Genomic DNA, 23889 nt, shown 5'->3' with positions numbered 1-23889 from the left:
GGTTACCGATAACGTCCATTTTCTTTTCGTCGTCGATCAAAAAATAAATCGTAAGCGTTTGATAGACGTTTACGTGATACAACATTACGCTGCAGCATAAGTGATCGTTATGTCGGTCGAACATAACGCACGTAATGCGTGGATATGATGGGCTAGTGGAGCAACTAGGGAAAGTCTCTAGGTCCGGACCCCCTCCCCCTTCAACTGTGTCTTATCTTTCTAAAATAATAAAAATGTTTGGCGAAATTGAATAATTGATTCGAAGATTGATTTAAGAAATTCCACATCAAAAAGAAGACTCAATGGATTAGCTACTCTCAATATCTACTACGAAGTCAACGTAATACTTGAGAAAGTAATATAACATTTAAGCTTTACAAAACATTGCTTAGATTTCAATTTCTAAACTTGTACATACCTTTTATTTTTATTTTTTACGTAATATATTTAATTATCATTAAATTTTACATTATAATTAGAATATTTACATTAATCATTACAATAATTAAATTTGCTAGCTATTTTTAAATAATTATATTTTTGTACCCCCCTCTAATTCCTCTATAATCCTGGTTGCGCCATTGTGATTGGCACAAAGTAAAAAAACGTAGGATAAATGCAAAGTAGAAATCACAAAATAAAACAATCTAATAATTGCAAATCAAACGTGATTTTTGTTATAAAAATATTCTAATCATTAGCTAAAACTGATAAAAATTACCTCGATCAAAATGGCGGTTGATTTTTTATTTATTTATTTTTTTGTCCCTACCTTAGTTGTTCTGTTCTGTGCTATTACTGCCCGTTAACGAGACGAACGCATCTATGGTTATGTCGTGGTTATATTGCGGTTCGATCGGGACAAGTCGCCGCCACAAGAACAAAAGCATATTTTAGGGAGGGGCGAAGGGGGCGACCCCCCCAGAATCCATATTAAATGAATCGATTATATGTGAGATACACATTTCAATTTTTTTTTAATGTAAATTATTTTATAATGAAATCAAATTACACGTAGCTGTGAATACTGAATTGGGATTTCTGTCGAGTCCACACTTAGTGAAAAATCAAATAAGACACAAACGTACTTTCAAAACACAGACAGGTATTAAAATAAAACGACACAAAAGTTGATACTAAGTGGATTCGGCATTAGATTTAAAAAAAAAACCACAAATATTAAGGACTCACCTGATTTAAATATTACCAACAATTTTTTTTGTACATGTTGAGCTTGAATTAAAGAAAACATTTGATTCCCGCTCCCTAGAAGTAAGTCTGAATACGCTCCTGCACAAGGATAAGGTGTTTCTAACTTCCGTCGGTAAACGTGTTTAAGAATTGTTAACGACCGCAAATCCCAGCGATATTATAATTACCACTGCTTAAAACGTTATCCGCTCCCCCTTCCCTTCACCCTGTACGAATCGTCAACGCGCCGTGTGAAACGAGATAGGGTTGCATTGATGTGATTATTAATGTGGTTTGTGTGTACCTTTTGCGCAGACCTGGGCATCTCACCGGACGTGGCGGGCGCGACGTTCATGGCAACGGCCACGTGCGCGCCGGAACTGTTCGTCAGCGTCATCGGAACGTTCCTGACCGAGTCGGACCTGGGTGTGGGCACGATAGTGGGCAGCGCCATATACAACACGCTAGGCGTGTCGGCATGCGCGGGCCTGGCCGCCAAAAAGGCCATCAGACTGGAGAAGTGGCCGCTGCTGCGCGACAGCGGCGTGTACATTGTGGCCATCGTCGCGCTGGCCGTCATCGTGGTCGACGACGTGGTCATGTGGTACGAGGCGCTGTTCATGTTGATCATGTACTTCGGCTACTTCCTGTTGATGTTCACGCAAGGCAAGCTCCGGATGGCCGCGAAAAAGTTGAAAAACAAGAACTCCTTCCGGTCCTGTAAGTGACTACTGCCTATTATTATTATCATCATCATCATCGTTCCTCGCACTCGTCATATCGGTTACACGTGAAACGTGTGCGTGGGATCATAATATTATAATTTGTTGTTACGCGCCCGAACACTATAACATCGCAGTGGCGGCTCGAACTTCCCCCTCCTCCTCCTACTTCTCCTCCTCCGAATCTAACGCACAGTCACATTAATCGTACACCCCGACATTATCTTATCCCCCTATCCTCCCCGATTTCGTTCGTATGCAATACAAGTTTTTGAATTCGATGTCTGCAGATGTCTTAAGACCGGTTCACGCGCAACGAATTATCGTCCGTTTTGCTGGATATGTAAAACGTACAATAAAACGTACATTTTATAATGTCTCCAGTGTAGACTCTTCACGTTCAAATTTTTATCCAGTTTCACTGTATTTGGTTACGCTCTTCAGTAGTATTCGATTAATTTAATTATTGAAACTCAATAGTTTAGTAGAGAATTAAACTTAAAAAGGACGAAAAGTTTGTACAATGCATCAAGTCTGTATTTACATGTAACGACTTGTCGTTCAACTTCACGTAAAGTGAATCCGCACCCATCAGTCTTTCGATTCAATCTTGGATTTCTTTCCGATTCAATAAGACGTACGATTTGCTTTACCACACACTTCGTTTTACTTGATACGATTAGTTATGTTCGATAAAACGTACAATAAATCATGCATCGAGTAATGAAGTATTCCGATTGGTGGTTTGAAGTTTTTAAAAAAAAAAAAAAAAAGGATGCATTGCGTTAGTAATTCTTAAATATGAACAACCCCTATGAACGATTTGCGAATCATGTAATTTTGATACACCCTCTATCACAGCCACCATTGCGTGTGTTCGTATGCGTGTTTCCGTCGACGGCGACTACATAGTACGTTATGTAACTATACGACGCCGTCAATAACAACAAACAATACATCAAAATACGCTTACCGTCATTGTAAACGCACTCGTAACACTAACTTTTAAGTTGACCACGTGCTCACGTAGTAATACAGCACACTACTGTAGTAACAGACGTACCGATGTGTAAAACACTTTTGTATTATACGTATAGGTACTTGGTGTAGGTATTTATAGCGTTGCTTGCTGAACATCTGATGCGACGTACAATGCATCTATCTCATTGTACGTATTTTATTCTTAAACATATAAATGTATACTTACCTATATCTTACGGTATGTTTGCATGGGTGTCGGCTATAACATATTCGGCCGCGAACGAGACATGCGGTGACACTACATTACATGTTATTCATTTGCATTGCGATGTTATCGATATACTATTGCGGTGCATACAATTGTTAATTATTGTACGGTAAATGCATTGCAATCGTGACGCATGATCCTTGCAAAAGGTCTTACACCTTAACTTGTTACCCTTTATCTTTGTTACCGGATAAACTACTGTGGAGGGAAATTTGAACTCTCAGAAATATATTCAATTAAAATAATTAATAATAATTAATAAATTATTCACAACCAGTCGAAGCAAGAGCCATAATATCAAACACAAAACCATCACTCACCATTTCAAGAGGTAAAAACGGTAGTCCAAAAAAACTATTTAAAAATATACCAATTTCCGAATTCGTTTTAAAATCATCCGTTAAACCAGCAGTTTGAATTCTTCGTCACTTAATAATTGTTAATTAATTATCAAAATACAATTTGTTTAATATAAAATATATTTAGTTAGTAAAACTAAGAACTAACTACAGACCAGGGACGGCAAACGGTCGATCGCGATCGACCAGTTGATCACGGACGATTTCAGAGTCGATTATGTTAGAATTTATTTTTAGGCCACGTGCACTTCGACAATGCCCAGATCAACAAAATAAATATTAAAATGTTAATTAGATTTAAGTATTTAGATTTTAGAATTTATTATATTATTTTTAGTAATTAGTAATTAATTTATAATACTTTATGTATGTTTATATACATTTTAAGCAAGTATGTTTCTTAATAATTATAATTATTTAATAATAAAAACATTTTTCCAAGAAAGTCGATCTTCAAAAGTGAAGTATATTTTTAGTAGATCGTGGCCGAAAAAAGTTTGGTTGCCTTTGCTACAGACGATTGGAAAGTTTAAGAACAATTTAAAAATTACTTTAAAAATATACTTTTGGACATTTAACTTTTTATTTAATTAAATAAAAAAATGTTTAAAAAATGACCAAATATCCCAACTTTGTTAATTATTAATTAAGATTAATTATATTATTACCAGGATTGACCCAAGTAAAAGTGACATCCGTGATTTTGTCTTCTGTTGAATAGCTGTATGTAACGCAATTTCAAAGTCAACAAATACCGTGTCTGGTGAAAAAATAAAATCCAGCTTGGAACACTCTTCATTTAGATGTCTAAAGGCATTTATATATGTTTGAGTTTCTTTATCATAAAGTAAAATAAATTCTAACAGTATATAATAATCATTTAACAAGTCCATGAATCGTAAACATTTGTAGAAAATGTTTTGAACAGTATTGAAACGTACCATCGACGTAAATGGTTAGGTTATTTACATTTTTATTACATGAAAATAATATAATATTATTTTGTTTGTTATTGACAAAGACAAAACTTTCACTTTCAGTTGTAAGTACTGGATATTCTTTTAATGTATCGTATACTTCTTTGATATTTATTGAAATTTTTGGCTGAATTGACCTACGAGCATTTTACATGTATTTTCAAATTAAATTTATATCGTTAGTTGTAGATGCAATATGGCTAATAGTACCAAGTTCTGCACAAATTATCTTCGATGGTTTCAAGCTAAGATTCAAAAGGCATTTTCATTTTGATGTATTACTCAGTTATTGAGGTAAATATAGTCGTCTGGAATATGGTTGTGTAAATAAATGACGCCGAACACGTACTCTAGGTAGTTCAATTGAACTGCCTAGAAAATTAGAATATTAAAAAAAAAAAGATAATTTAAATATTTAAATTTTTTTTATATATATATTTTATATATATCTAATTTGATCGTATATAATTTTTACAATATTTGTATATTTTGAACGAAAAATTTGGTTTTTTAAAATTTTATGGTAACCGAACTTATAACCATTAATTATATAAAATCATTATTCACGCACAATTTTGAACTATACATTTTTAAAGGGAATTATCCACGTTATCATTGTTATCCATTATGTTGTTGGCTATCTCGGTTTACTTGGTGCCTGAAGTCTAATAAAATCTAACAAATTGTAATAAACGTATATAAAAAACAAATAAAGCTGATAAAATGTTTGCGAACAAAATGTTAATACGATTCACTCAATTTATTGAACCAATATGTAAAGTTGATTAGTTATTGTTGGATATCATACATTAATTTTAGTTAACATATCGATGGCTATGGTATAGCCGACTTGCAAATTACCAGGTCGAATTTATTACCGGCTTAATCTACGTTTTTTTGGGATGCAAGTAGTGTGCGGTTTTCATAGTTGTATGTTTTCAAGGGACAGGAGGTCTAAAACCTTAAAAAATTAAATAAATAATTTTTATTACAAAGGTACTGTACTTATATAAGTAGGGTACTTATAGGGGGGCAGTCCAAATTAAGGGCACCCCGACCCTGTCACCCCCTCCATTTGTTAACTACTGTGCCACTGTGCCTGTCCTAATATATGTTGACCTCTCTTCGACTCACCCTGAAAAAAGTTCCTGGCGCTGCCACCGTATATATACACTGACGAATTATACGGTCATTTTGTTTTATTCGACGAGAGTCATTATATTTATGATGGATTTTTGTCTATAGGTAGACGTCGAGTTTGAATACGTATTTTAAAACGCACGTGATTCCGATGAAAACATCACACAAGTAACTCGTAATAATATATATTATATTATATATGTTACGATAAACAATAATTACATCCATGCTATTAACTTCTACAGCCGACCATATTAAAACGCAATATTATCGTGCGAAATGTATTATTATTTGAACTCGGGGTTTAACGATTCATGCGCATATGTAATATTCGTATTCACCCGGCGGCGGCGTACGCACTACGTGTGTAACGTTATACTCTTATTATATAGTTAAATTATCGCCTCTATACGTTTTAAGAATGGGTTTGAATTTTGCAACTGTTCAAAAAAAAAAAAAAAAATTTGAAAGCGGACAAACTGGTTGTTCGCGCATACAGGCGTACTACTTATATAACATTGTTGTGTTCGTACGAATTCCAATACAACATTGTTGTCAAAAACCGATATGGATATTATACACGCACGCACCCGCCCACACATGCACGCATTATCATATAGGCGTTCAAGTATTATAAATGTATGACGTACGATGTAGTGATGAATGACGTGGTCACATGTCCGCACGGTTTTGTGGGCAGTCGTTGGCCGCAGACGAACGCAGGGGAAATACGTTGTATAGGGTAGGAACGTGCGTTTTCGGCTTGCATTAATTAACAGTCTTTCGCTGGCGCGCCATTTGCCTGCAGTAGGCATACACGGGTACTGTTGAAAGTGACCTTGAAATGACAATTATATTATGCGTATATTACAAATATTATTAACAATACGTTTAAATTACATATATGTACCTAAACGTGTTTATTTGCACTATTACTATTTAAGATTAACTGAATTACACGCAAACAGCTTGGATATATGCATACAGAAATGTCCCGATCTGCGCACGATGTTCAATGTACGTATTATAGTACACGTATAGTACTTGTCTCGCTCATTATTGTTGGTGATTTTAATATTTCTTCTACTTGGCCAAAGGGTATTCGCCGTTTTCAGATACATTGTTTTACCATCTCTGTTTCTCGATTAGACGTTCTACTAAATTAATGGGTTATTCGTTTTTAAATGCTACTCGGTGTAATACTATTATGTACTACCACTACTAATACTATACTAATTACTATTCTCATTTTTTTTCGGGTCCGTGTTCAGGTTTTTCTCAAAATTTGAAAATAATCTGGATAGATCTGGGTATTCCACAAAGCTGATTACATGCGGATATTTAGTTTGAGTTAAAAGTCTATGCTTGGTCTAGGGATTTTAGAAGTTTATTGGAACATAATGCAACCAATGTATTTTATAACATTTGTACCATTACTATTGATAAGTACACGTTTTCAAGTCTAAATACTTTAATACTACATTTTCTTTGTGGTTTAAAACTAATTTTGTTGATCTAATTCGTTTTGTTATTCTTATAATATTTAGAGTTAAATTTCAAAAGAAATTAATAAACAATTCAAAGATATATTATACATTTATATGAATAATCTCATGCATAATATTGGTATACCGTTCAATATCAAATATGAAGATAGACGATCATTGACGGTTCTAAAGTAGTTAAACTGATATTTTTTTTTCTATTTACCTACTCTAATAAATCTATTTGTACCACATTGTTAAGAACAGTGACTATATACATTTATATGTTTGTACTTGTAATAGTATTCGATAAGAATGGTAGTGTGTGTATATAGTAGCTGTAGACGCCGAAGCCCTATTGGTGTACCCTCTTTATTTTTACGATATTGTCGTCATCCTTAGTCAGTTCCAGTCCAAGTATTATTGATGTTATCTTCGAGTCAGTTACCACATATATTGGAAACTTATTTCAATATTAGTCTATATAAAAATGTCTATATTCAAAATTTCCCTAACATTATTATAACAGACAAATTTTAAAATTATTACTAACACATGTATAATTTAAGATCAGGAAAAAATAACAAAAAATTATTCAAATGAATACTTAATTTACTATCAAGCACACGTTTTTTATATTTACATTAAAATATGACATAATTCAGTATGATATTTAATAATGTTTTTATGGGCTGTGAATAATTGGAATCTCAATTGTATAAAAAAAATGTATAAATAATAACTAATCACTTAATATAACCCTTAAATAAAATAATTCAATTTTGATCAATTTATTATTATTTTTAATTGTATATTTAACTATGCTAGTGTAATATATTTGGGAATTTTTCAATCACTAAATTTGAGTCCTGCTTGAATAAGTTATAATTTTTTTTTATATGTACTTAGTTATTCATATAAGTGGTTCATTTTTTAATTATTTTATAACGTATGTGCAAACGATTGACGCAATTATGTAAGCAAACTAACGAACAAAGAGAATAAGTCTAAAGATAACATGCTTAAATTTATTTCATTTTTAAAATAAAAAAATCTATTGAATTATTTTTAAACAATAAACGCATACAATTTAGAAGGATTTTAACAATTATAATCTACATAATATCTACCAATTAAATTATGGTAAAATATACTCAAAATACTATTAGCTATGCAAAATGTACTTGTTGGGGGAAGAGGGGTTAAGTTATATAAAACTTTTTTATGTATTTAAGCCTCAAGGATGAGTGTTCAATTCGAGGTAGGGGACCGTTTTTCAAAATAATCAAACCAAAAACATTAAAATGTCTACATTTATTTTTACATCACATCATTTCTACTTACAAACAATAAATGTGTAATTTACTTAAGTCTGTACATAACATGTATAAATTATTATAATGATAAATTATGTATTGTGTAAAACGTATAATTGTAAACCATACCCGTGGTGTTGAGGGTAATTTAATAGGGAAATCATACATCGGTAATGCAATTATTCTGTGTAATATAATAAAATTATTATTATACATGTTTCTATTAATTTCTAATGATATTCGTTCTAGAACTTTCGTAAATGTATTACATATTGCCCGAGTTATTATGTTTCATATTTTGGTTTTTTTCTAAAAAAAAACAAAAAAAAACAGTTTTTTTTATATAAAATATAAATATAAATAACAAGGAACATATATAAAATAATTTAACATATTAAAATACATAGTATCCCCTACAGTATTGTACAATGTACGATTGCTGATAGCATTATTTCTATTATTTAATATAATACCACGGATATATCTTCTAAGACAGTGCTACAGATTATATTAAACTAATAATCTAAACTGAGATAAAACGGTATACCAAAGTTTATCAATAAACTCAATAAACCTTGCGATGTACCTACATGGCTTCATGACTACATAGTCAAAAACTATCATCTTCGTCTATCACTTGATCAGTTATTGAGATTTTATAACTATTAGCAGTTAGTTACTCGTGTATTATGTGTTGTGTATATAATTAATTATAATTAGTAACAACTCGTAACCAGAAGAGAACTAGGAATTTTTACCTTCGAGGAAAATATTAAAATTACACCCTGTCATAGATCAAGAATCAATTACCCTTCCCCATACAATTTTTTTCTTATAATTAGCATACAATCATACTTGTTTAGTTCTAAACACATTACCATTAAAAAAGTTTAAAATATCAAACTAGCAGTCAATTATAGATTAAATACTAAAAAAATTACATCCTCTAAAAATATATGCTCGGGGATGCATTCTCGTTTTCCTACCTTTAGTTCCGCCCCTGCTCGTAACTTAAAATTTTCAAAGTAGTTTAATCTATTTTTTTTTAGTATTTACTACATATATCCTAATTCCTAAGTTTCTAGATATATAATACATATTCCATAATTTTAACATCAACTTTAACTCTAAATTATTTAAAAATTAATTTAAAACACTTAAAAAATAAAATAAAATAAAAAATATATTTCAAACAAAAGTTTTAAACGTTTTAAACAATGTTGATGATGTTTTAAATAAATTATTTAAAACAGATTTAAACGTTTTGATTAAAACAAAATAACTCTGCATATTGTATACTATGAACAACAGCGTATGTCCCTTTTAATAAAATAAATTACAAAAAAGATATTTACTATTTACTTAATTAATACTTTTCGATAGTAAATCAATAAACTTATAATAAACCTTATGATTAATGGTTAAAATATGTTGTTGGCTACTATCTATTGCCATTAATTATCGAAGAATTTGTAATTTATCCCATAAGTTATTATATAAAACTTTTTCTATATTATCGCTTGATCATTTTTAATTTAAAATGCAACCTATTAAAATTACATTACCTAAGGTTTTATTAACCCTGAGATACATCAATACTATACAGAGACCGGTAGTAGTAAATCTTTAGCCGTCTATGACGTTGCCCGGGTTTACAGCATGGGGAAGTGATCTAACATCGGAACCATACACATTCCACTTTTTATGTATTTATTTTATGTATATTTTTACTTTCATGTATTGTTATTTGCATATAGATTATTGTCGTACTATTTTTCAATTTTATTTTTTTATTATATTATAATGTCTATGTAATGTTTGTTTTTATCGTGGCTGTCGACGCGACAACGATGAATCGAGGGACCAGTCACTTGGTGACACAATAATAAAAATGATATGCAATTTTTGAATCAGATTTTTGTCGCCCGAACAAAAATGGGTAGGCAACTCCAATGTCTTTGACGTAGATGATATTAGGTAAGCAATCTAACTTTATCCTATCTCGGCGGTGCTGTAGCGGCGGCGGCGATAAAAGCGAGATCGGCAATGAAGCGATAGGGGAATGGAATCAAGATATTTTTGCACGGGAGAACAGGAATTAGAGATTAATTATTAGAGGAAGGTCTCTGTGGTCGGATCGATTTGGTGTAATGACCACAGAGCTCACACAAAATCGGACGACTAATGCTAAACACTCGGGCTACAACTTACAATGACTAGACAGGACACTGGTAACGAATGGTAATTGACTTCTGGGCGACCTGGATGGCCTTACATACTCTACGAGTGCTGGCGGACCTACGTTGATGACACCGGACGACTCTTGGACTGGCTGCAATGAGAAGAACGCAACCGAAAAAAACTCACTTGTACACGGAGCACGATGATGACAGCCAAAACACTCAAAAGATACTGGATATAATTCACAATACACGCATTGGTAAAGGAATAAATAATCGGTAACTAAAACAATTTTTTGGTAAATGAATTAACTTTATTCAGTTGAATAATAAAATACGAAATGTCACAATGGCGAGAATAATAGTAATTAATAATATTAAACTTAAAAGAAAAAAAGTGTTGCTGATAAGAGTCCGTTTAATTGGGTCCAACGTCATAATCACACCCGCACGATGAGTTCAAGAAGGACCTTCACAAATTGCGCTTATTTGTGTGAACAATGGCCATACATAAAAAATGTAATATTTTCTTCGGTAGGTACTATAACATACGTTTTTTTCAGTCAACAGATAGGTGATTAGTTAAAACTGCAGGAGATAGATTCCACATAATATTTTTATAGATGGTTAATAAGTTTAATTTTCTTAGGAAAACGGTTACAAAATACCAGAAGTAATAAGAAAAAATATATAATTTTAATAAATAACATTATATGTTAATAACTCAGCAAAACATTATATTGTGGGCCGTTGTACAAACCTGCAGTAGATTTGTATGACGCCCTTTGAACACTCCACAAGCTATGACCTGCCGATACTACATTACCTTTATAACTGTTTACCCACTTAATAATCAATCAATGAACTTTCAATTCATGTCCATATTATATAAATAGTTGGTGCCTGTATACTATTTACTGTTACAGGGACTATAGTTTTCGATTACGTTCAACGGCTGTTAATCAATGTATTGTTTTACGGGAAATTTACTTCGAACGAATCTCGAAGCATTACGTTGCATGAAAGTTGTACTACACAAGCATGCCAATACGGAACGGGTTGGTTAATAGTTAACGCTTTGAAACATTTATTAACAATAATAAGTTTGTAAATACATACAGTTGCTCAAAGTTCGAATTGTTAACAGTCAAAATTTGAAGGAAAACAGCTCTATTCATTAATTATAATAATAATTAAACATGGTTCTAGAAGCCGGTAATACCCAAGAAACAAAAATTAAATAAACATATTACATAATATTATTTTCACTATTTATTGCACGTTTTTTAACAATGCATACCTAACATCTTCCATCGCGCATAGGTGGTTTGACATATTCCATTTGGTGATTCGGGAATACGTAGATAATAAATACCCACCCACCATATCTAGTTACATTTTAATAATTATATTTTTTTTATTGCGCACTTTTTACTAAGTCAATTTAATTATTGTACATACTATTTTTCACCACACGTTTGTTTTTAAGATTACTTGGTCATCAGATCATTATACCAGTGATTATGGAATAAGCTTTCTAATATATTTTATAATCAATAATAATACCAACTGGTTATCGAATGCAAGTTCTCATCCATCACATCTGCCACCTAATTGTTCGACGGTTTGGCGAACCGTAAAACACGATGTATCATGCCACCTTTGTTCATTTAATAATACCCTAACAACGCATACTTTCATCGTGTTTGCTATTATATCCATTCTACTATAACTAAGCGAAACATGAGCTTTTATCGTACTTCAAGTTTTGATATCCCGAAAACGCGCAGGGGCATGCTTATAACTCTACTCTCTCGTTGTTTCTTTTACAGCTACAAACACAGTGAAACCACCGGCGTTCGACATCGGTTATGGTGTTTACCGTTCGTTCTACTTCACAGAATACGTGCCGGCGAAAACGACCCAAACGTCTAAAGATCTCAACCAGGCGGACGACGGGGAAAAGAGTAAATATTAACCGCAGCGATGTTGCATTACGTTATTATATAAGCGCGTTAGGGTACCCTTCAGTGGCACATCCCGGTCATATTATTGGAGGATCTAGAATATTTTTTATCCCCGGACTATTATTAGTAACTTATTGATAGTCATTGCAAATGCCAATCTAGTTGGAAATTGAAGGCGTTTAAATTGTATTGGCACATCTGTGGGTACAATAGGGATTTGCGGTAATAATATATTTTCACCTCAGAATTTGCCATTTAAAATGATGACTTCGATAACATTTTTCATTAATTTTTTAACGACTTATCGCGTGCCGTTGTACAACCGTGGTGGGTCAAATTACGAAGCAAAATAATCGGAAATCAAACCTTCAGTTGTAAATTATGCGGTGGCATGCCTGGTAAATCCAATGAGTTTAAAAACTCTGTTAGATAATTTACAGCTTCAGTAGCATCGCAAACTGTATCAATAGATTTGTATAACACCAAGTCTCCTGGTAACAAATGTTGTATCTTGAGATTCAATTCGTTGACATACACATTTTTTGCTGCTAAAATTGCTCTTTCTGCAAGGCACTCATGATTTGTGTATTGTCTGTGTACCTTGGGAAATATCTGGTCAATGAGAGCATCTTGCGAATCAATGATTGTGCAGAAATCGGTCGGTAATTGTATGCATCCCGTTTCATCTGTAGTAACTTTCCCATCACCGATATCTAATAATTGTTTTGATAATCTTCCCGTACGCAGCCTTTTTTGATTGAATCGCAAGTATTGTAATCGTTCGCTCTCTATCTTTACATATATGTCGACCATGAATTGTTGACCAAGCTCACGACATCGTAGAATAATGTTGTCCTGATCGCATCTTATCATCAACCGATTTGCATAATAATCTTTCGAACTAACATTCTTGTTTGTTTTTGCACCTGTTGCGAGATCTTGTTATTTAATATTTATGCTATACCCGTCGTTTAATACCAAAAATAAAATTAATAGTTTTTAGATATATTTTAATATTTTTCTAATAGTTTTTTAATAGTATCATTTAATAATTAATTTTCAATTGCGCAGTTATCGACCGGGTTAAAAATTATCAAATTAAACTACGATTTATTAAACAATAGCACCTAAAAAAAAATAGATAAAAACCTACTCGCAGACCTACCAAATGTATATACAAAATTTCATTAAAATCGGTTAAGCCGTTTTGGAGGAGTATGGTCACAAACACTGTGACACGAAATTTTTATATATATAGATATTCAATTTAATAATAATAATATATATTTTAATAATAATAACTGCAGCGCATCATGGAGATACCGTTTTTTTATTTTCCCTCGATCCAAAACTTAAAGCTCGTCCGACGTCCCCTCCGAGAGAGGTCGCTCGACGTGCGCTATTCTATTAACGGTGCCACTACGGGGTGCGACTTAACCCGGCCAACGGTTGTCGCGACGACGTTACCCGTAAACTTGCAGCGTAAAAAAAAACCGTGCCATATGTACATGTGTAGTTTCGCCGATATGGAAAGCACCCGAGGGCGTGTTGCCCACCGTGTGGTGGGCGTTCTCGCTGCCGGTGGCATTCGCGCTGTCGGTGACCGTGCCGGACTGCCGGACCAAGCGCAAGGTCTACCCGTTCACGTTCATCATGTGCATCATCTGGATAGGCATCAGTTCGTACATTGTGTCCTGGATGTTGGCCGTATGCGGTGAGTACGCGGATCGCCGCGGGTCCGGGCCGTAACTCGTTGGCGCGCAATTTATGAACAACGGAAACCATTTATGGGAGAAATTTAACCACGTATACGGGCGGTGTACACGACCTGCGCACCTCTCTAAATGTTCGAACTGTTGTTACTGACGGTGGCAAATTATTATACTAGCACATTTTCCTAGGGGCGGACTGGGTTAATATTTCAGGCCCGGAATTTTTTTTGCCAGGCCAAAAATTAACAGGGGACCAACGATTTGGTCATAAGTAGAGCTCGGATGTTAATGACCAAAATTTCATTCAAATATTTAAAAATTTAAAAATATGCAAATATATACTTCAAAATATATCAAATATACCTATTTTTCAACAAAAATGTGCAAAAAATATACGCAAAAAAGAGGTTATTATTAATTCCAAATAAATTATAAAAAAAAATGCATGGTAGAAATGAATTACTATAAATATAAATATATAAACTAAAATACATGTTACGTAGGTTAAATAATTTAAATATTAAGATTGCATTGTATAACAATGATTTTGGATATATTTTCAAATTTGAAAGATCTTCGACGATCTGACAGTATGTTTTTGTAAGCTGAAAATGACCTCTCCACGTCTACAGAGTTAACCGGAGCGTACTTAAAGTTAACAATATCGATAATTTCTATAGCTTCAGGAAGTCCATTAAACGAATCTGTTTTGCCATCTATTATTTTAGAAATTTTGTATAATACTTTATACCCAGAATTTTTGTCCAAAACTTTTTGAAATTTTTTGTATATTGATTTACCTTGAGGAGATGAAGCTGCAATTAATAATTTTTCTGAAACGACGTTTATAATGGCAACTGAACTTCATAGAGATTTCCCCTTTTCTTCGAGAGATATTAGAGCCGAAGATAAGAATGAAAAATTTATTTAATAAAAGCTAAATTGGCTTCAACTCTACGTTCAACTATAACTTCTTGAGCTGTTTTTTATAGACAAAGCATCATCGGGATCAAATTTTTCTATAATATTTTAATTGTTTTATATGAGTAGCAGTAATAAATAGCCGCATTCAATCACGTCCCCCAACGTGTAATTACTGGTTCTGGGGGCAAACTTAGTTCTGGTGCTTCGTCTTTAAATATGTTTATTCTTGCTGGACATTTAAGAAAGACTTTTTTGACAGAAGAAATAAGTTTGTCAACCAACGGAAAATCACTGCGGATTTGCTCAGCTACACGATGTAAAGCGTGAGCGAGACAAGTTACATGAAGCATTTTTGGGAAAAATGTACGAATCGCTGATCCGGCCTTTACCATGTATGGTGCGGCGTCACTAACTAACAATAAAACATTATTGTGTTCTACTCCTTGAGACCAAATTAAATTCATAGATCTATCAAAGAGTTGAGCTATTGTTGTACTATTTGTTTTTTCTAAATGTTCACAATTAACAAGCATGACTTCACCAGGCATTTCAGAATCAAGTACGCCCACAATAACATTGGCTACATAGCGGCCATCTACATCCGTGGTCTCATCGATTGATACCCAAATTTTACGATTAAAGACCTCGGCCTGTATTTTAGTTAAAGTTTTTTTTATAAATATCATCTACATAATTTTTCCTTAAGGTCGATTCGTCGTGGATATTTTAAGAAGTATAATTCTCTAAAAACTCTTTGAATTTAAAATTATTTACCTTGTACAGTGGAATATTAGCTGATAGTAATGCTTCAGCAAGATCGGAATTAAAATCACTTTTCTTGTTTGTATTTTGTGTAAATAACGGTTGAACTGTACTTTGTTTGCGTCTTTTTCGGAGATTTACTGCATGCTCATGCTTTGCAGTTTTCAAGTGTTGTGTTACTAAAAATCGTTTACTTGCAGATACTTTAACTTCACACAATTTGCAAAATAATTTTTTACCATCGGAACTAAATACATGTTCCCAAATTCTTTCAAAAAACTACTTAAACTTGACGAATATTTCGGCATTTTGTGAATAATAATTTAAAAAAAAAAAACGTGTAACAGAAAAATTATATAGTTTAATAAACACAACAACACAACATATGAGGACTGCAGCAAACTGAAAATATTTAATGTCAACAAAATATAAACTCGTCGAAAATGTAGATAAACCCCACTCAAGCAGTCAATCTATACTGTTATACAATATACTTACCTATACCTAGGCTATAATATTAATCTATTAACGATATGCGATAAGATAATGGCGTCGACAGGCGATTACGAGATTCGTGTATACATAGTGATATAAAATAATTAATAAATATGTGAGTATGAGATAAATATGCCATTAAATCTATAAATGATCAATATATGTATTTATATGCTCAAAAATGTCAAATCTGCAAAAATATGCAAAAAAAGTTGCATATTTGTAATATAGACTTCATGAATCAAATTTATATCCCACTCCGGTGTAATTCTGGCTGCGCGAAAAAAATATGCCAAGTCATGAACATCCAAGCTCTAGTCATAAGTATACATAAACAAATAAAAATGATAAAAAAACCTTTATTATTTAAAAAATATTTTCAAAATTTTATGTAGATACATAAAATTACACATAATATATAAGATATTTTTTTATAGATACAGTGTACACATTTTAATATAATACCTGAATATTAAAATTAACTCTTAAAGTAATTCTTTTTTTACATAATTAGGTTTTTTTTTCAAAACTTCACATGTTTCCCCAATTCTGTCGATTAAAATATCTTTATACCTACTATATTTTTAATTTCTTAAATATTATCAGACCATTTAATCTATTATTGTAACGGGCCAATCCGCCCCTGCATTTTCCTCCGCCCTTTGTTTAGGTTTAGGACTAATTTCATGCCAAATTGTATTCCGGTGCCACAGACTGGGGGGCTTATAAATGTTGTTCGAGCTATTTAAAATCCTTAACAAATCATAATTTACAATTTTGTCGATTAAAATAATACAATTTCAATCATTGTTACAACAATCGAGTCATTGAAAATAATAAATATATTAAAACGTTACATATAGATGAAAACTGATGGGAAACCACGATTGCAATTAAACCTTATGGTCTCAGAGTATACGGACATTCTGCACACCCAAAAATGTAGTTACATTGATTAAGTAGTTAACATGATTTCCATTGTTCACGATTGTGTGCGCAAACGAATTGACGTAAAATTCAAAATATATATTTTTATGAGCGCAAACGAGTTGTCATCCGGGTTGGTTCGGTAACCCCGCGTTCATTTTTCACGTTGTTTTTCAGGCGACACGTTTCACATAAGCGACATTGTGATGGGAATCGCTGTCTTGGCGGCCGGCGGCAGCATACCGGAGGCCACGTCGGGCATAATAAACGCACGGAACGGTAAGCACACCTAGACAATACGGAACTCCTCCGGTCGTTAGACCCAACGTTTTCACACAGTTTTTTTTTTTTAATTTTTTACATCTCGCGTTGTCGGCACAGGTGAGGGATCGATGAGCATCAGCAACGCTTTGGGCGCAAACACTCTGGACATACTGTTGTGCTTGGGGCTGCCGTGGTTCATCAAAAGTCTAATGCCCGTAGCGATGAAAGGAGGTCCGGTCCAAATGGAGACCAACGACTTGTTTTTCAACTGCATATGTATGATCATCAGCGTAGTTATACTGAATATTGCGGCTGCTGCCAACGGGTTCAAAATGTATAAGACTTTTGGCATTATATGTTTGATCGGCCACGTGGTCATCATAACATTGTTCGTGTGCAAAGGTCTTAAGATTGTGAAAGCTCCTAGCATTGGACAATGTTAGTATACTGTGAACACAGTACATTGTACACAGAGACGTCAGAAATTCACACGTTAGATCATTATTGAATGGAATGGCATCAACTTTTAGTATTAAGCAAATGTATAGTAGTCATAACCATCAAATATTTTCATCTTATTAGATATGTACAATATCATTCAATGATGATTAACTAATGTAGATACTAAATTTGAACCGATTACATGTAGTAAATATTAGAATAATATTAAGAAAAAAATAACCACCTATTTACACATGTTGTGCCAATATTTAGTTTACCATTAAGTATCGTTGTTTGAATAATATGTTACATTAATATTGACGACATGAACGTTAATTACAATTTTTAGGTCCTATGGAACTCTTTTATATTATTTAACTAAGTGAAATTTTTGTAGATTGTTATTTTTTAATAAACATTAATCGTGAATTAATTTAAATACTTGAATTATTCAATAAGAATGTTCAATAGCTGTAAGACTGATGCATATAATATAGTTATTCAAAGTTGAAAACAAGCAACTAATAAAATACAAATTAGGAGAAAATATTACATTAAAGTATGTTGTACTAGATACAGACTATATTATTGTATCTATTTAGTTTTAGAAATTACAAAGAAATGTTTAAATGTTAGTTATTTTATTAAAATATATGTATTTTTAATATATAAAAATATTGATAATAAAATAACAAAAATGCAATAGTTTTAACAATTATCATTACGAATCGGTCATATCAAAATGAAGTGTCCTAGCTCGATCCCTGCAATGGGATAAGCCTTTGTTAATTTTTGCTGACATATCTTTAATATTAAACATGGTTTCTTGTTCAGAAGATATTGGTTGTCCTAAGGGATCTTTATTTGGTGGTCTTGTGTAATATAGTAATGTACCACTGAAAATAAACAAATAATTTTATTAATATTATTTATACTATTATGAATATTATTTAACCAAAAAGTTTAATCTTAATAATTTAATTATATCAATAATGAAACATTTACCAAAACAGAATTACATATAATTTATAATTCAGAATTCATGATTCTCCACAAGTTTTCTATCCTGATAATTGATATCCTACTTTAAAGGTTAATTTAAGGCAATACTACAGATTAGTTAAAATTAAATTCAAATTGTACATTAATATATTTTTTGGAGTCCAAGGGATCCCATAGGCCAAGGGTGTCGAACCTTTAAGATAAAATTTCATGGAATCTATACTTATTTTCAAAAGAGAACATACCACAATTGTCTGTCGTTCCAAGGCCAATTTCTCCCTCTCTCACGAAAATGAGGCATCAATCATGCACGACGGTTGCCAATTAAAATTGTCCCAACAAGTATACACTGTATTTAATTAAATTGTTTACAAATTATTTATGATACCTGATGGGCCTCAACGGTTGTACCAGCTGAATATGGGTTAAAATTAGCTGACGTTCATTAAGACCGGCAATATTTGATGTGGGGTACTCACCGCCGAACAAACACCAGTCGCAAAAACAGTATGTTCTCTTTTGAAACGGGGTATAGGAAATAAAATATATAATAGGATGAATACAACTTACTCTTTTAAATCTTTCATGAATGATTTAGCTGCATTAATTTGGTCTGGTTTTCCATGTTTATTAATTAAGCTATGCCTCTTAGCTTTCATTTCAAGGATATGTGTATAATCTTCAGTATTTTCCACATTCAAGTCATACAATAATTTTAGCTTTAGCAAAAAAAATAAATAAAAATAAATGAATAAAATTTATATACATTTAATATATATAGACATTTGTTATAAATTGATACAAACTGACAAAAATACAATTTTAATAATAATTTTCTTTATTACGGAATAAATTCCAATAACAATAATTATATTTACATACCTGATTTTTCTTTATATATGGTAAAATTAAAGCACATATTTTGGTTGGAACTATATTTTGAAGATCTACTTGTAATGCATGTCGTAGAAGTAAACGATTATCACTTGGCTTTTCCAATATAGTATTAGCTCCAGTACATTCCCAAGGCAATAATTCAATTTTTAAATTATTGAATGGAAAAACGCTGATTGACCTGAAATTATATCATAATAGTTAGACTTGAAGAGAAATTTCTTTTTACTTTTTACTTACTGATTTTTTTTTGATGGAACTGGTTCATCATCAATCGTGTATTTCCATTTAAATGTATCAACAACACAAGATTTTCCTACCTTGGGCATACCAACAACACCAACAGTAATGCCCAAAATTGGTGCTTCGATACAAGTCTGTAAATAGTTCAATACCACAGTTTCACCAAAGCATCTATTGGCTACTTTTTTTTTGATTCGTGATAAGAAATTAGGATCTTTAGCACTTGTTTTAGGTGTATTTCGCACTTCACGACTAGATCTAAATGGTACAGTTGGTGCTATTTTACTGAAATACTGTACCCAATCAGCTATTATTGTTTTGGGTACTAGATCAATTTTATTTAATAAAATAATATGTTTCTTATCTGGATTTGCTTTTAGACACTCAGCGATTTCTTTTGAACGTGTTGCTAATGGATCACGAATATCTAAAACTTCTAAAACAACATCACTTACAGAAATTATCTGAAACAAATATAAATTATCTGTCAATACAAATTCAAAAACAATTCATAAATGGGTGATGAAATAACTTAAGATTCCTAAATTCATTCAAGAAATATTCTCTATAAAAAATTAAATATTATAGGAGTAAATTAATAGTTTTTTAGTAGATATTGAGTTTAAGTTAATTCCTATATTTGTAGTATTAAGCTGAATATATTAAATTAATTACTTATTTATTTGCAATGTATTATAGTACAGTATATAACTAGACAGTCAAGGTAGTATATTTTTAAGTAATTATTGGAATAATAATTATAATTTACCAAAATATTAAAGGTCAGTTTGCTTTATCTAAAATGTATCAATTATTAGCAATATTAATAAATACAATAATAGTACGAGACAAGCATAAAAGAAAGTTTAATCCAATTATACAAATGTTTTCTTGCATTTGTATTACATATTAAACAATAGTGTTTAGTTTTTAGTATTAATATCTATAAATTAATTTTACATTTTTGTAAGTTTGTTCTGGAAATCTATCTGCTCTAGTTTCTTTTAAAAGCCATTTTTTCCTAAATGGCATTTCATTTCCTTTACTCTTTTTAGTTTCTTCTTCAGGTTCTGTTTCATTTGCTGCAAAATTTGCCAATCGTATCTCTCGTTCTTTTTTTTTTGCATCATTAAGTTGCTCAATTATTTCTTCTTTGAATGGACACATGTTTGGAGCAATAATCATACTATTTTTTGACTCTAAACATTTTAAAAAAGAAGTATTAAAAATAGAAATTAAATAAATTACATGATGACTAAACATAATTAATACTGTATGTCTGGGTAGTCCAATATGTGGCCTTCAAAGCCTTTTTTTTGGCCCTCCTCCATAGAAGATTCATATTAAAAAAAAATTACAATAATATTATAACAAAATTGTTATATGATTGTATACTTTTAACGTTTTTTTATTATAAAAAGTAGATATATGTACAATGAGTTATGTGCAAAACCCTGGTTGGATTTACCTCATTATGTACAAATGTAGATAATGTGTTTTTATAGAAGCCACAGCCAATTCAATTTCTTGTAGTATGAGATCATGGAAATCAATATTATTATAGTCATTAATTAACAGCAATTATTAACTACAGGTTTTAATGAATAATACAATTGTTTAGCGGCAGCGGCAGTTTTAGTAATTTTATGAAAATGTAAATTGACCTGCCAACTACAAAAGGTTGGACCACCCTGTTGTAAGTTATCAATCTTAAAATTAAATAATAGATTCTGTTAAAAAAGTCTAAAGGCAAGAATAATATATATATATATATATAAGTATTAAACAGGAAAAAATGTATCATAAAAACTACCATGGGTGAAAAATTATTTATGATTCTACAAAGTAGCATAAAAGAGAATCTTTAAACATTTATTAATAAGGAAATGTCTAAGATTCAAGTTAAAATAAATTACTAAGCATGTACTGTTGAATTAATTTATGAATCATACATAAGAATTTTATGTTACAATGATTGTAACTATTATTGTAATTATTACAGTAAACAGTCTATGAAGGTGTATTATACAACTAGTTCGGTCCATCTAGTTGGGTAACAGTATATTAGGGATGGCAAATCCATGGCACGCGAAAAGATTTTGTGGGCACTCAAAAATTTTTACCGTTATATATTATATAATATATTGTTGCATGGCGTCGTCCAATCGTAAAGATGTTGAAGATTTAGGAAAATATTCCAAATAAAAATACTCAATATAATTAAACTGTTTATTTGAAATTTTTCTAAGTACAAATAATAATTTAAAAGATGATCTGGCGTGGAGGTGCTCGCTACTACTCGTATAAACCACATCTAAATATTAGTCTATTCCTAACCCCCTTATATACTTAGGTCTCATGGGAATCAATTATGCCGCGCTGTGCGAAAGTTTTTTTCAATTATTATAAATATAAGATTTATTACTTTAGTGACCTTGTTAATATTACTATTCACACATCTCTCATATGCGTTTTTATTAAATGCAGTAATTAAAAGATGTAGCCATGTTCGATGATACCTTCGGGTTTTAATTATTCCTTTCTACATTGTTCATCGATTTCAATTATTTATTGAAAATTGTAAGGACCTACTTTTATGTATGTCCAAATCATCGTATTACCCTCTAATTAAATTAATAGTTCCTTTCTATTATTGCAAATACTTTATTATTCAATATCATTTCTCGATCTTACTAATTACGATTTATGTGGTCCCACCCATGTTGTAAGAGTCGTAAGGACCTACATCTATGTATGTTCGTAACAATATAATATTATAGGACCTATAATATAATATAAATAATTAACAAAGCAATATTATTATTATTATTATTATGTACCTAAACTAACCTTTTTATCTCATACATTATTTATACAATCCAATTATAATATAACAAAATATAATATTTTTAATATTTTTTTCATGATAAGCTCTATAAAAAAAAAAATAAAGGTAATTTTGGGCACGCAGTGTAAAAACGGTTTGCCATCCCTGCAGTATACCAAACAAACGTAGCCGTATTACATTACTGCAGGACGGTATGTAGATCATTATTAAATGGGCACTTACTCTTTTTCGGATTTTTCTTCGCATCTCTTCTAAGTTTCCGATTGTGTTCTCTGACTTTCTTGGCCACCTTGTACTTGGTCCTGCATTTCAAACGTTTGGACTGTTTCCTTGCAAACACAGAAATCTTTAGTACACCAAGTAATTTGAAAGCGAACAAAAATCTCGGACGGTCGGTTACTTTTTTTCGGTAAAGCCATTGCGTCGTTGGGTGGCGAACAGTGACGACGGGATACAAGAGCAGGGAACGGCTAGACACGCGAACAGAACGAATTGAACAGGCACAGGTTGACGTGAGCAATGGACTACGTTACGTTCACGAGCCGCGCAACTTTTGAACGGGGCTAACCTCAAATAAACGGAATAAAAAATTAAAAAATTGACCACAGCCTATGCACGACGGCTGGACGAAAATCCCTTATCGCCATCTACACGACCGAACCGCAAGCCAACGTTGGACAGCTGTTACCGAAAACATAAACAAAAGGACCGCGCGGTGATTGGACAACGGTAGGTCATATGATCGCGCCTTCCACTTCCCGTTCGCCAATGCACGAGGTATTATTTACAGCC

At 32.0% G+C, this 23889-nt stretch overlaps 2 protein-coding genes across 3 annotated transcripts in view; one reads left to right on the top strand and one right to left on the bottom strand.

The window, feature by feature from the left end:
• Positions 1-18651, top strand: part of LOC112680659 (sodium/potassium/calcium exchanger 5-like) — a 40977-nt gene extending 22326 nt beyond the window's left edge. The window contains exons 3-8 of one of the 2 annotated variants that reach the window (XM_025550823.1): positions 1507-1911; positions 11545-11676; positions 12451-12585; positions 14102-14299; positions 17583-17684; positions 17787-18651. In XM_025550823.1, coding sequence (XP_025406608.1) covers positions 1507-1911; positions 11545-11676; positions 12451-12585; positions 14102-14299; positions 17583-17684; positions 17787-18112 — 1298 coding nt within the window. In that variant the 3' untranslated portion in view covers positions 18113-18651. The remainder of the gene's footprint in view (positions 1-1506; positions 1912-11544; positions 11677-12450; positions 12586-14101; positions 14300-17582; positions 17685-17786) is intronic. The other variant, XM_025550824.1, reaches the window with a different exon arrangement.
• A 95-nt stretch (positions 18652-18746) lies between these two features.
• On the bottom strand, positions 18747-23739 carry LOC112680660 (guanine nucleotide-binding protein-like 3 homolog). The gene is made up of 7 exons (XM_025550825.1): positions 23498-23739; positions 23320-23427; positions 21210-21448; positions 20247-20713; positions 19995-20187; positions 19683-19831; positions 18747-19006 (listed from the first exon to the last, which is right to left on the bottom strand). The coding sequence occupies exons 1-7, from the start codon at positions 23514-23516 to the stop codon at positions 18832-18834; spliced, it is 1350 nt and encodes a 449-aa protein (XP_025406610.1). The 5' UTR covers positions 23517-23739; the 3' UTR covers positions 18747-18831.
• Between the last annotated feature and the right edge of the window lie 150 nt (positions 23740-23889).

Source organism: Sipha flava, unplaced genomic scaffold (assembly GCF_003268045.1).
Source record: "Sipha flava isolate LNK unplaced genomic scaffold, YSA_version1 179_pilon_pilon, whole genome shotgun sequence".
Lineage (NCBI taxonomy): Eukaryota > Metazoa > Arthropoda > Insecta > Hemiptera > Aphididae > Sipha > Sipha flava.
Note: the sequence above shows the minus strand (reverse complement) of the source record. Positions and strands in the feature narration are given on the sequence as shown.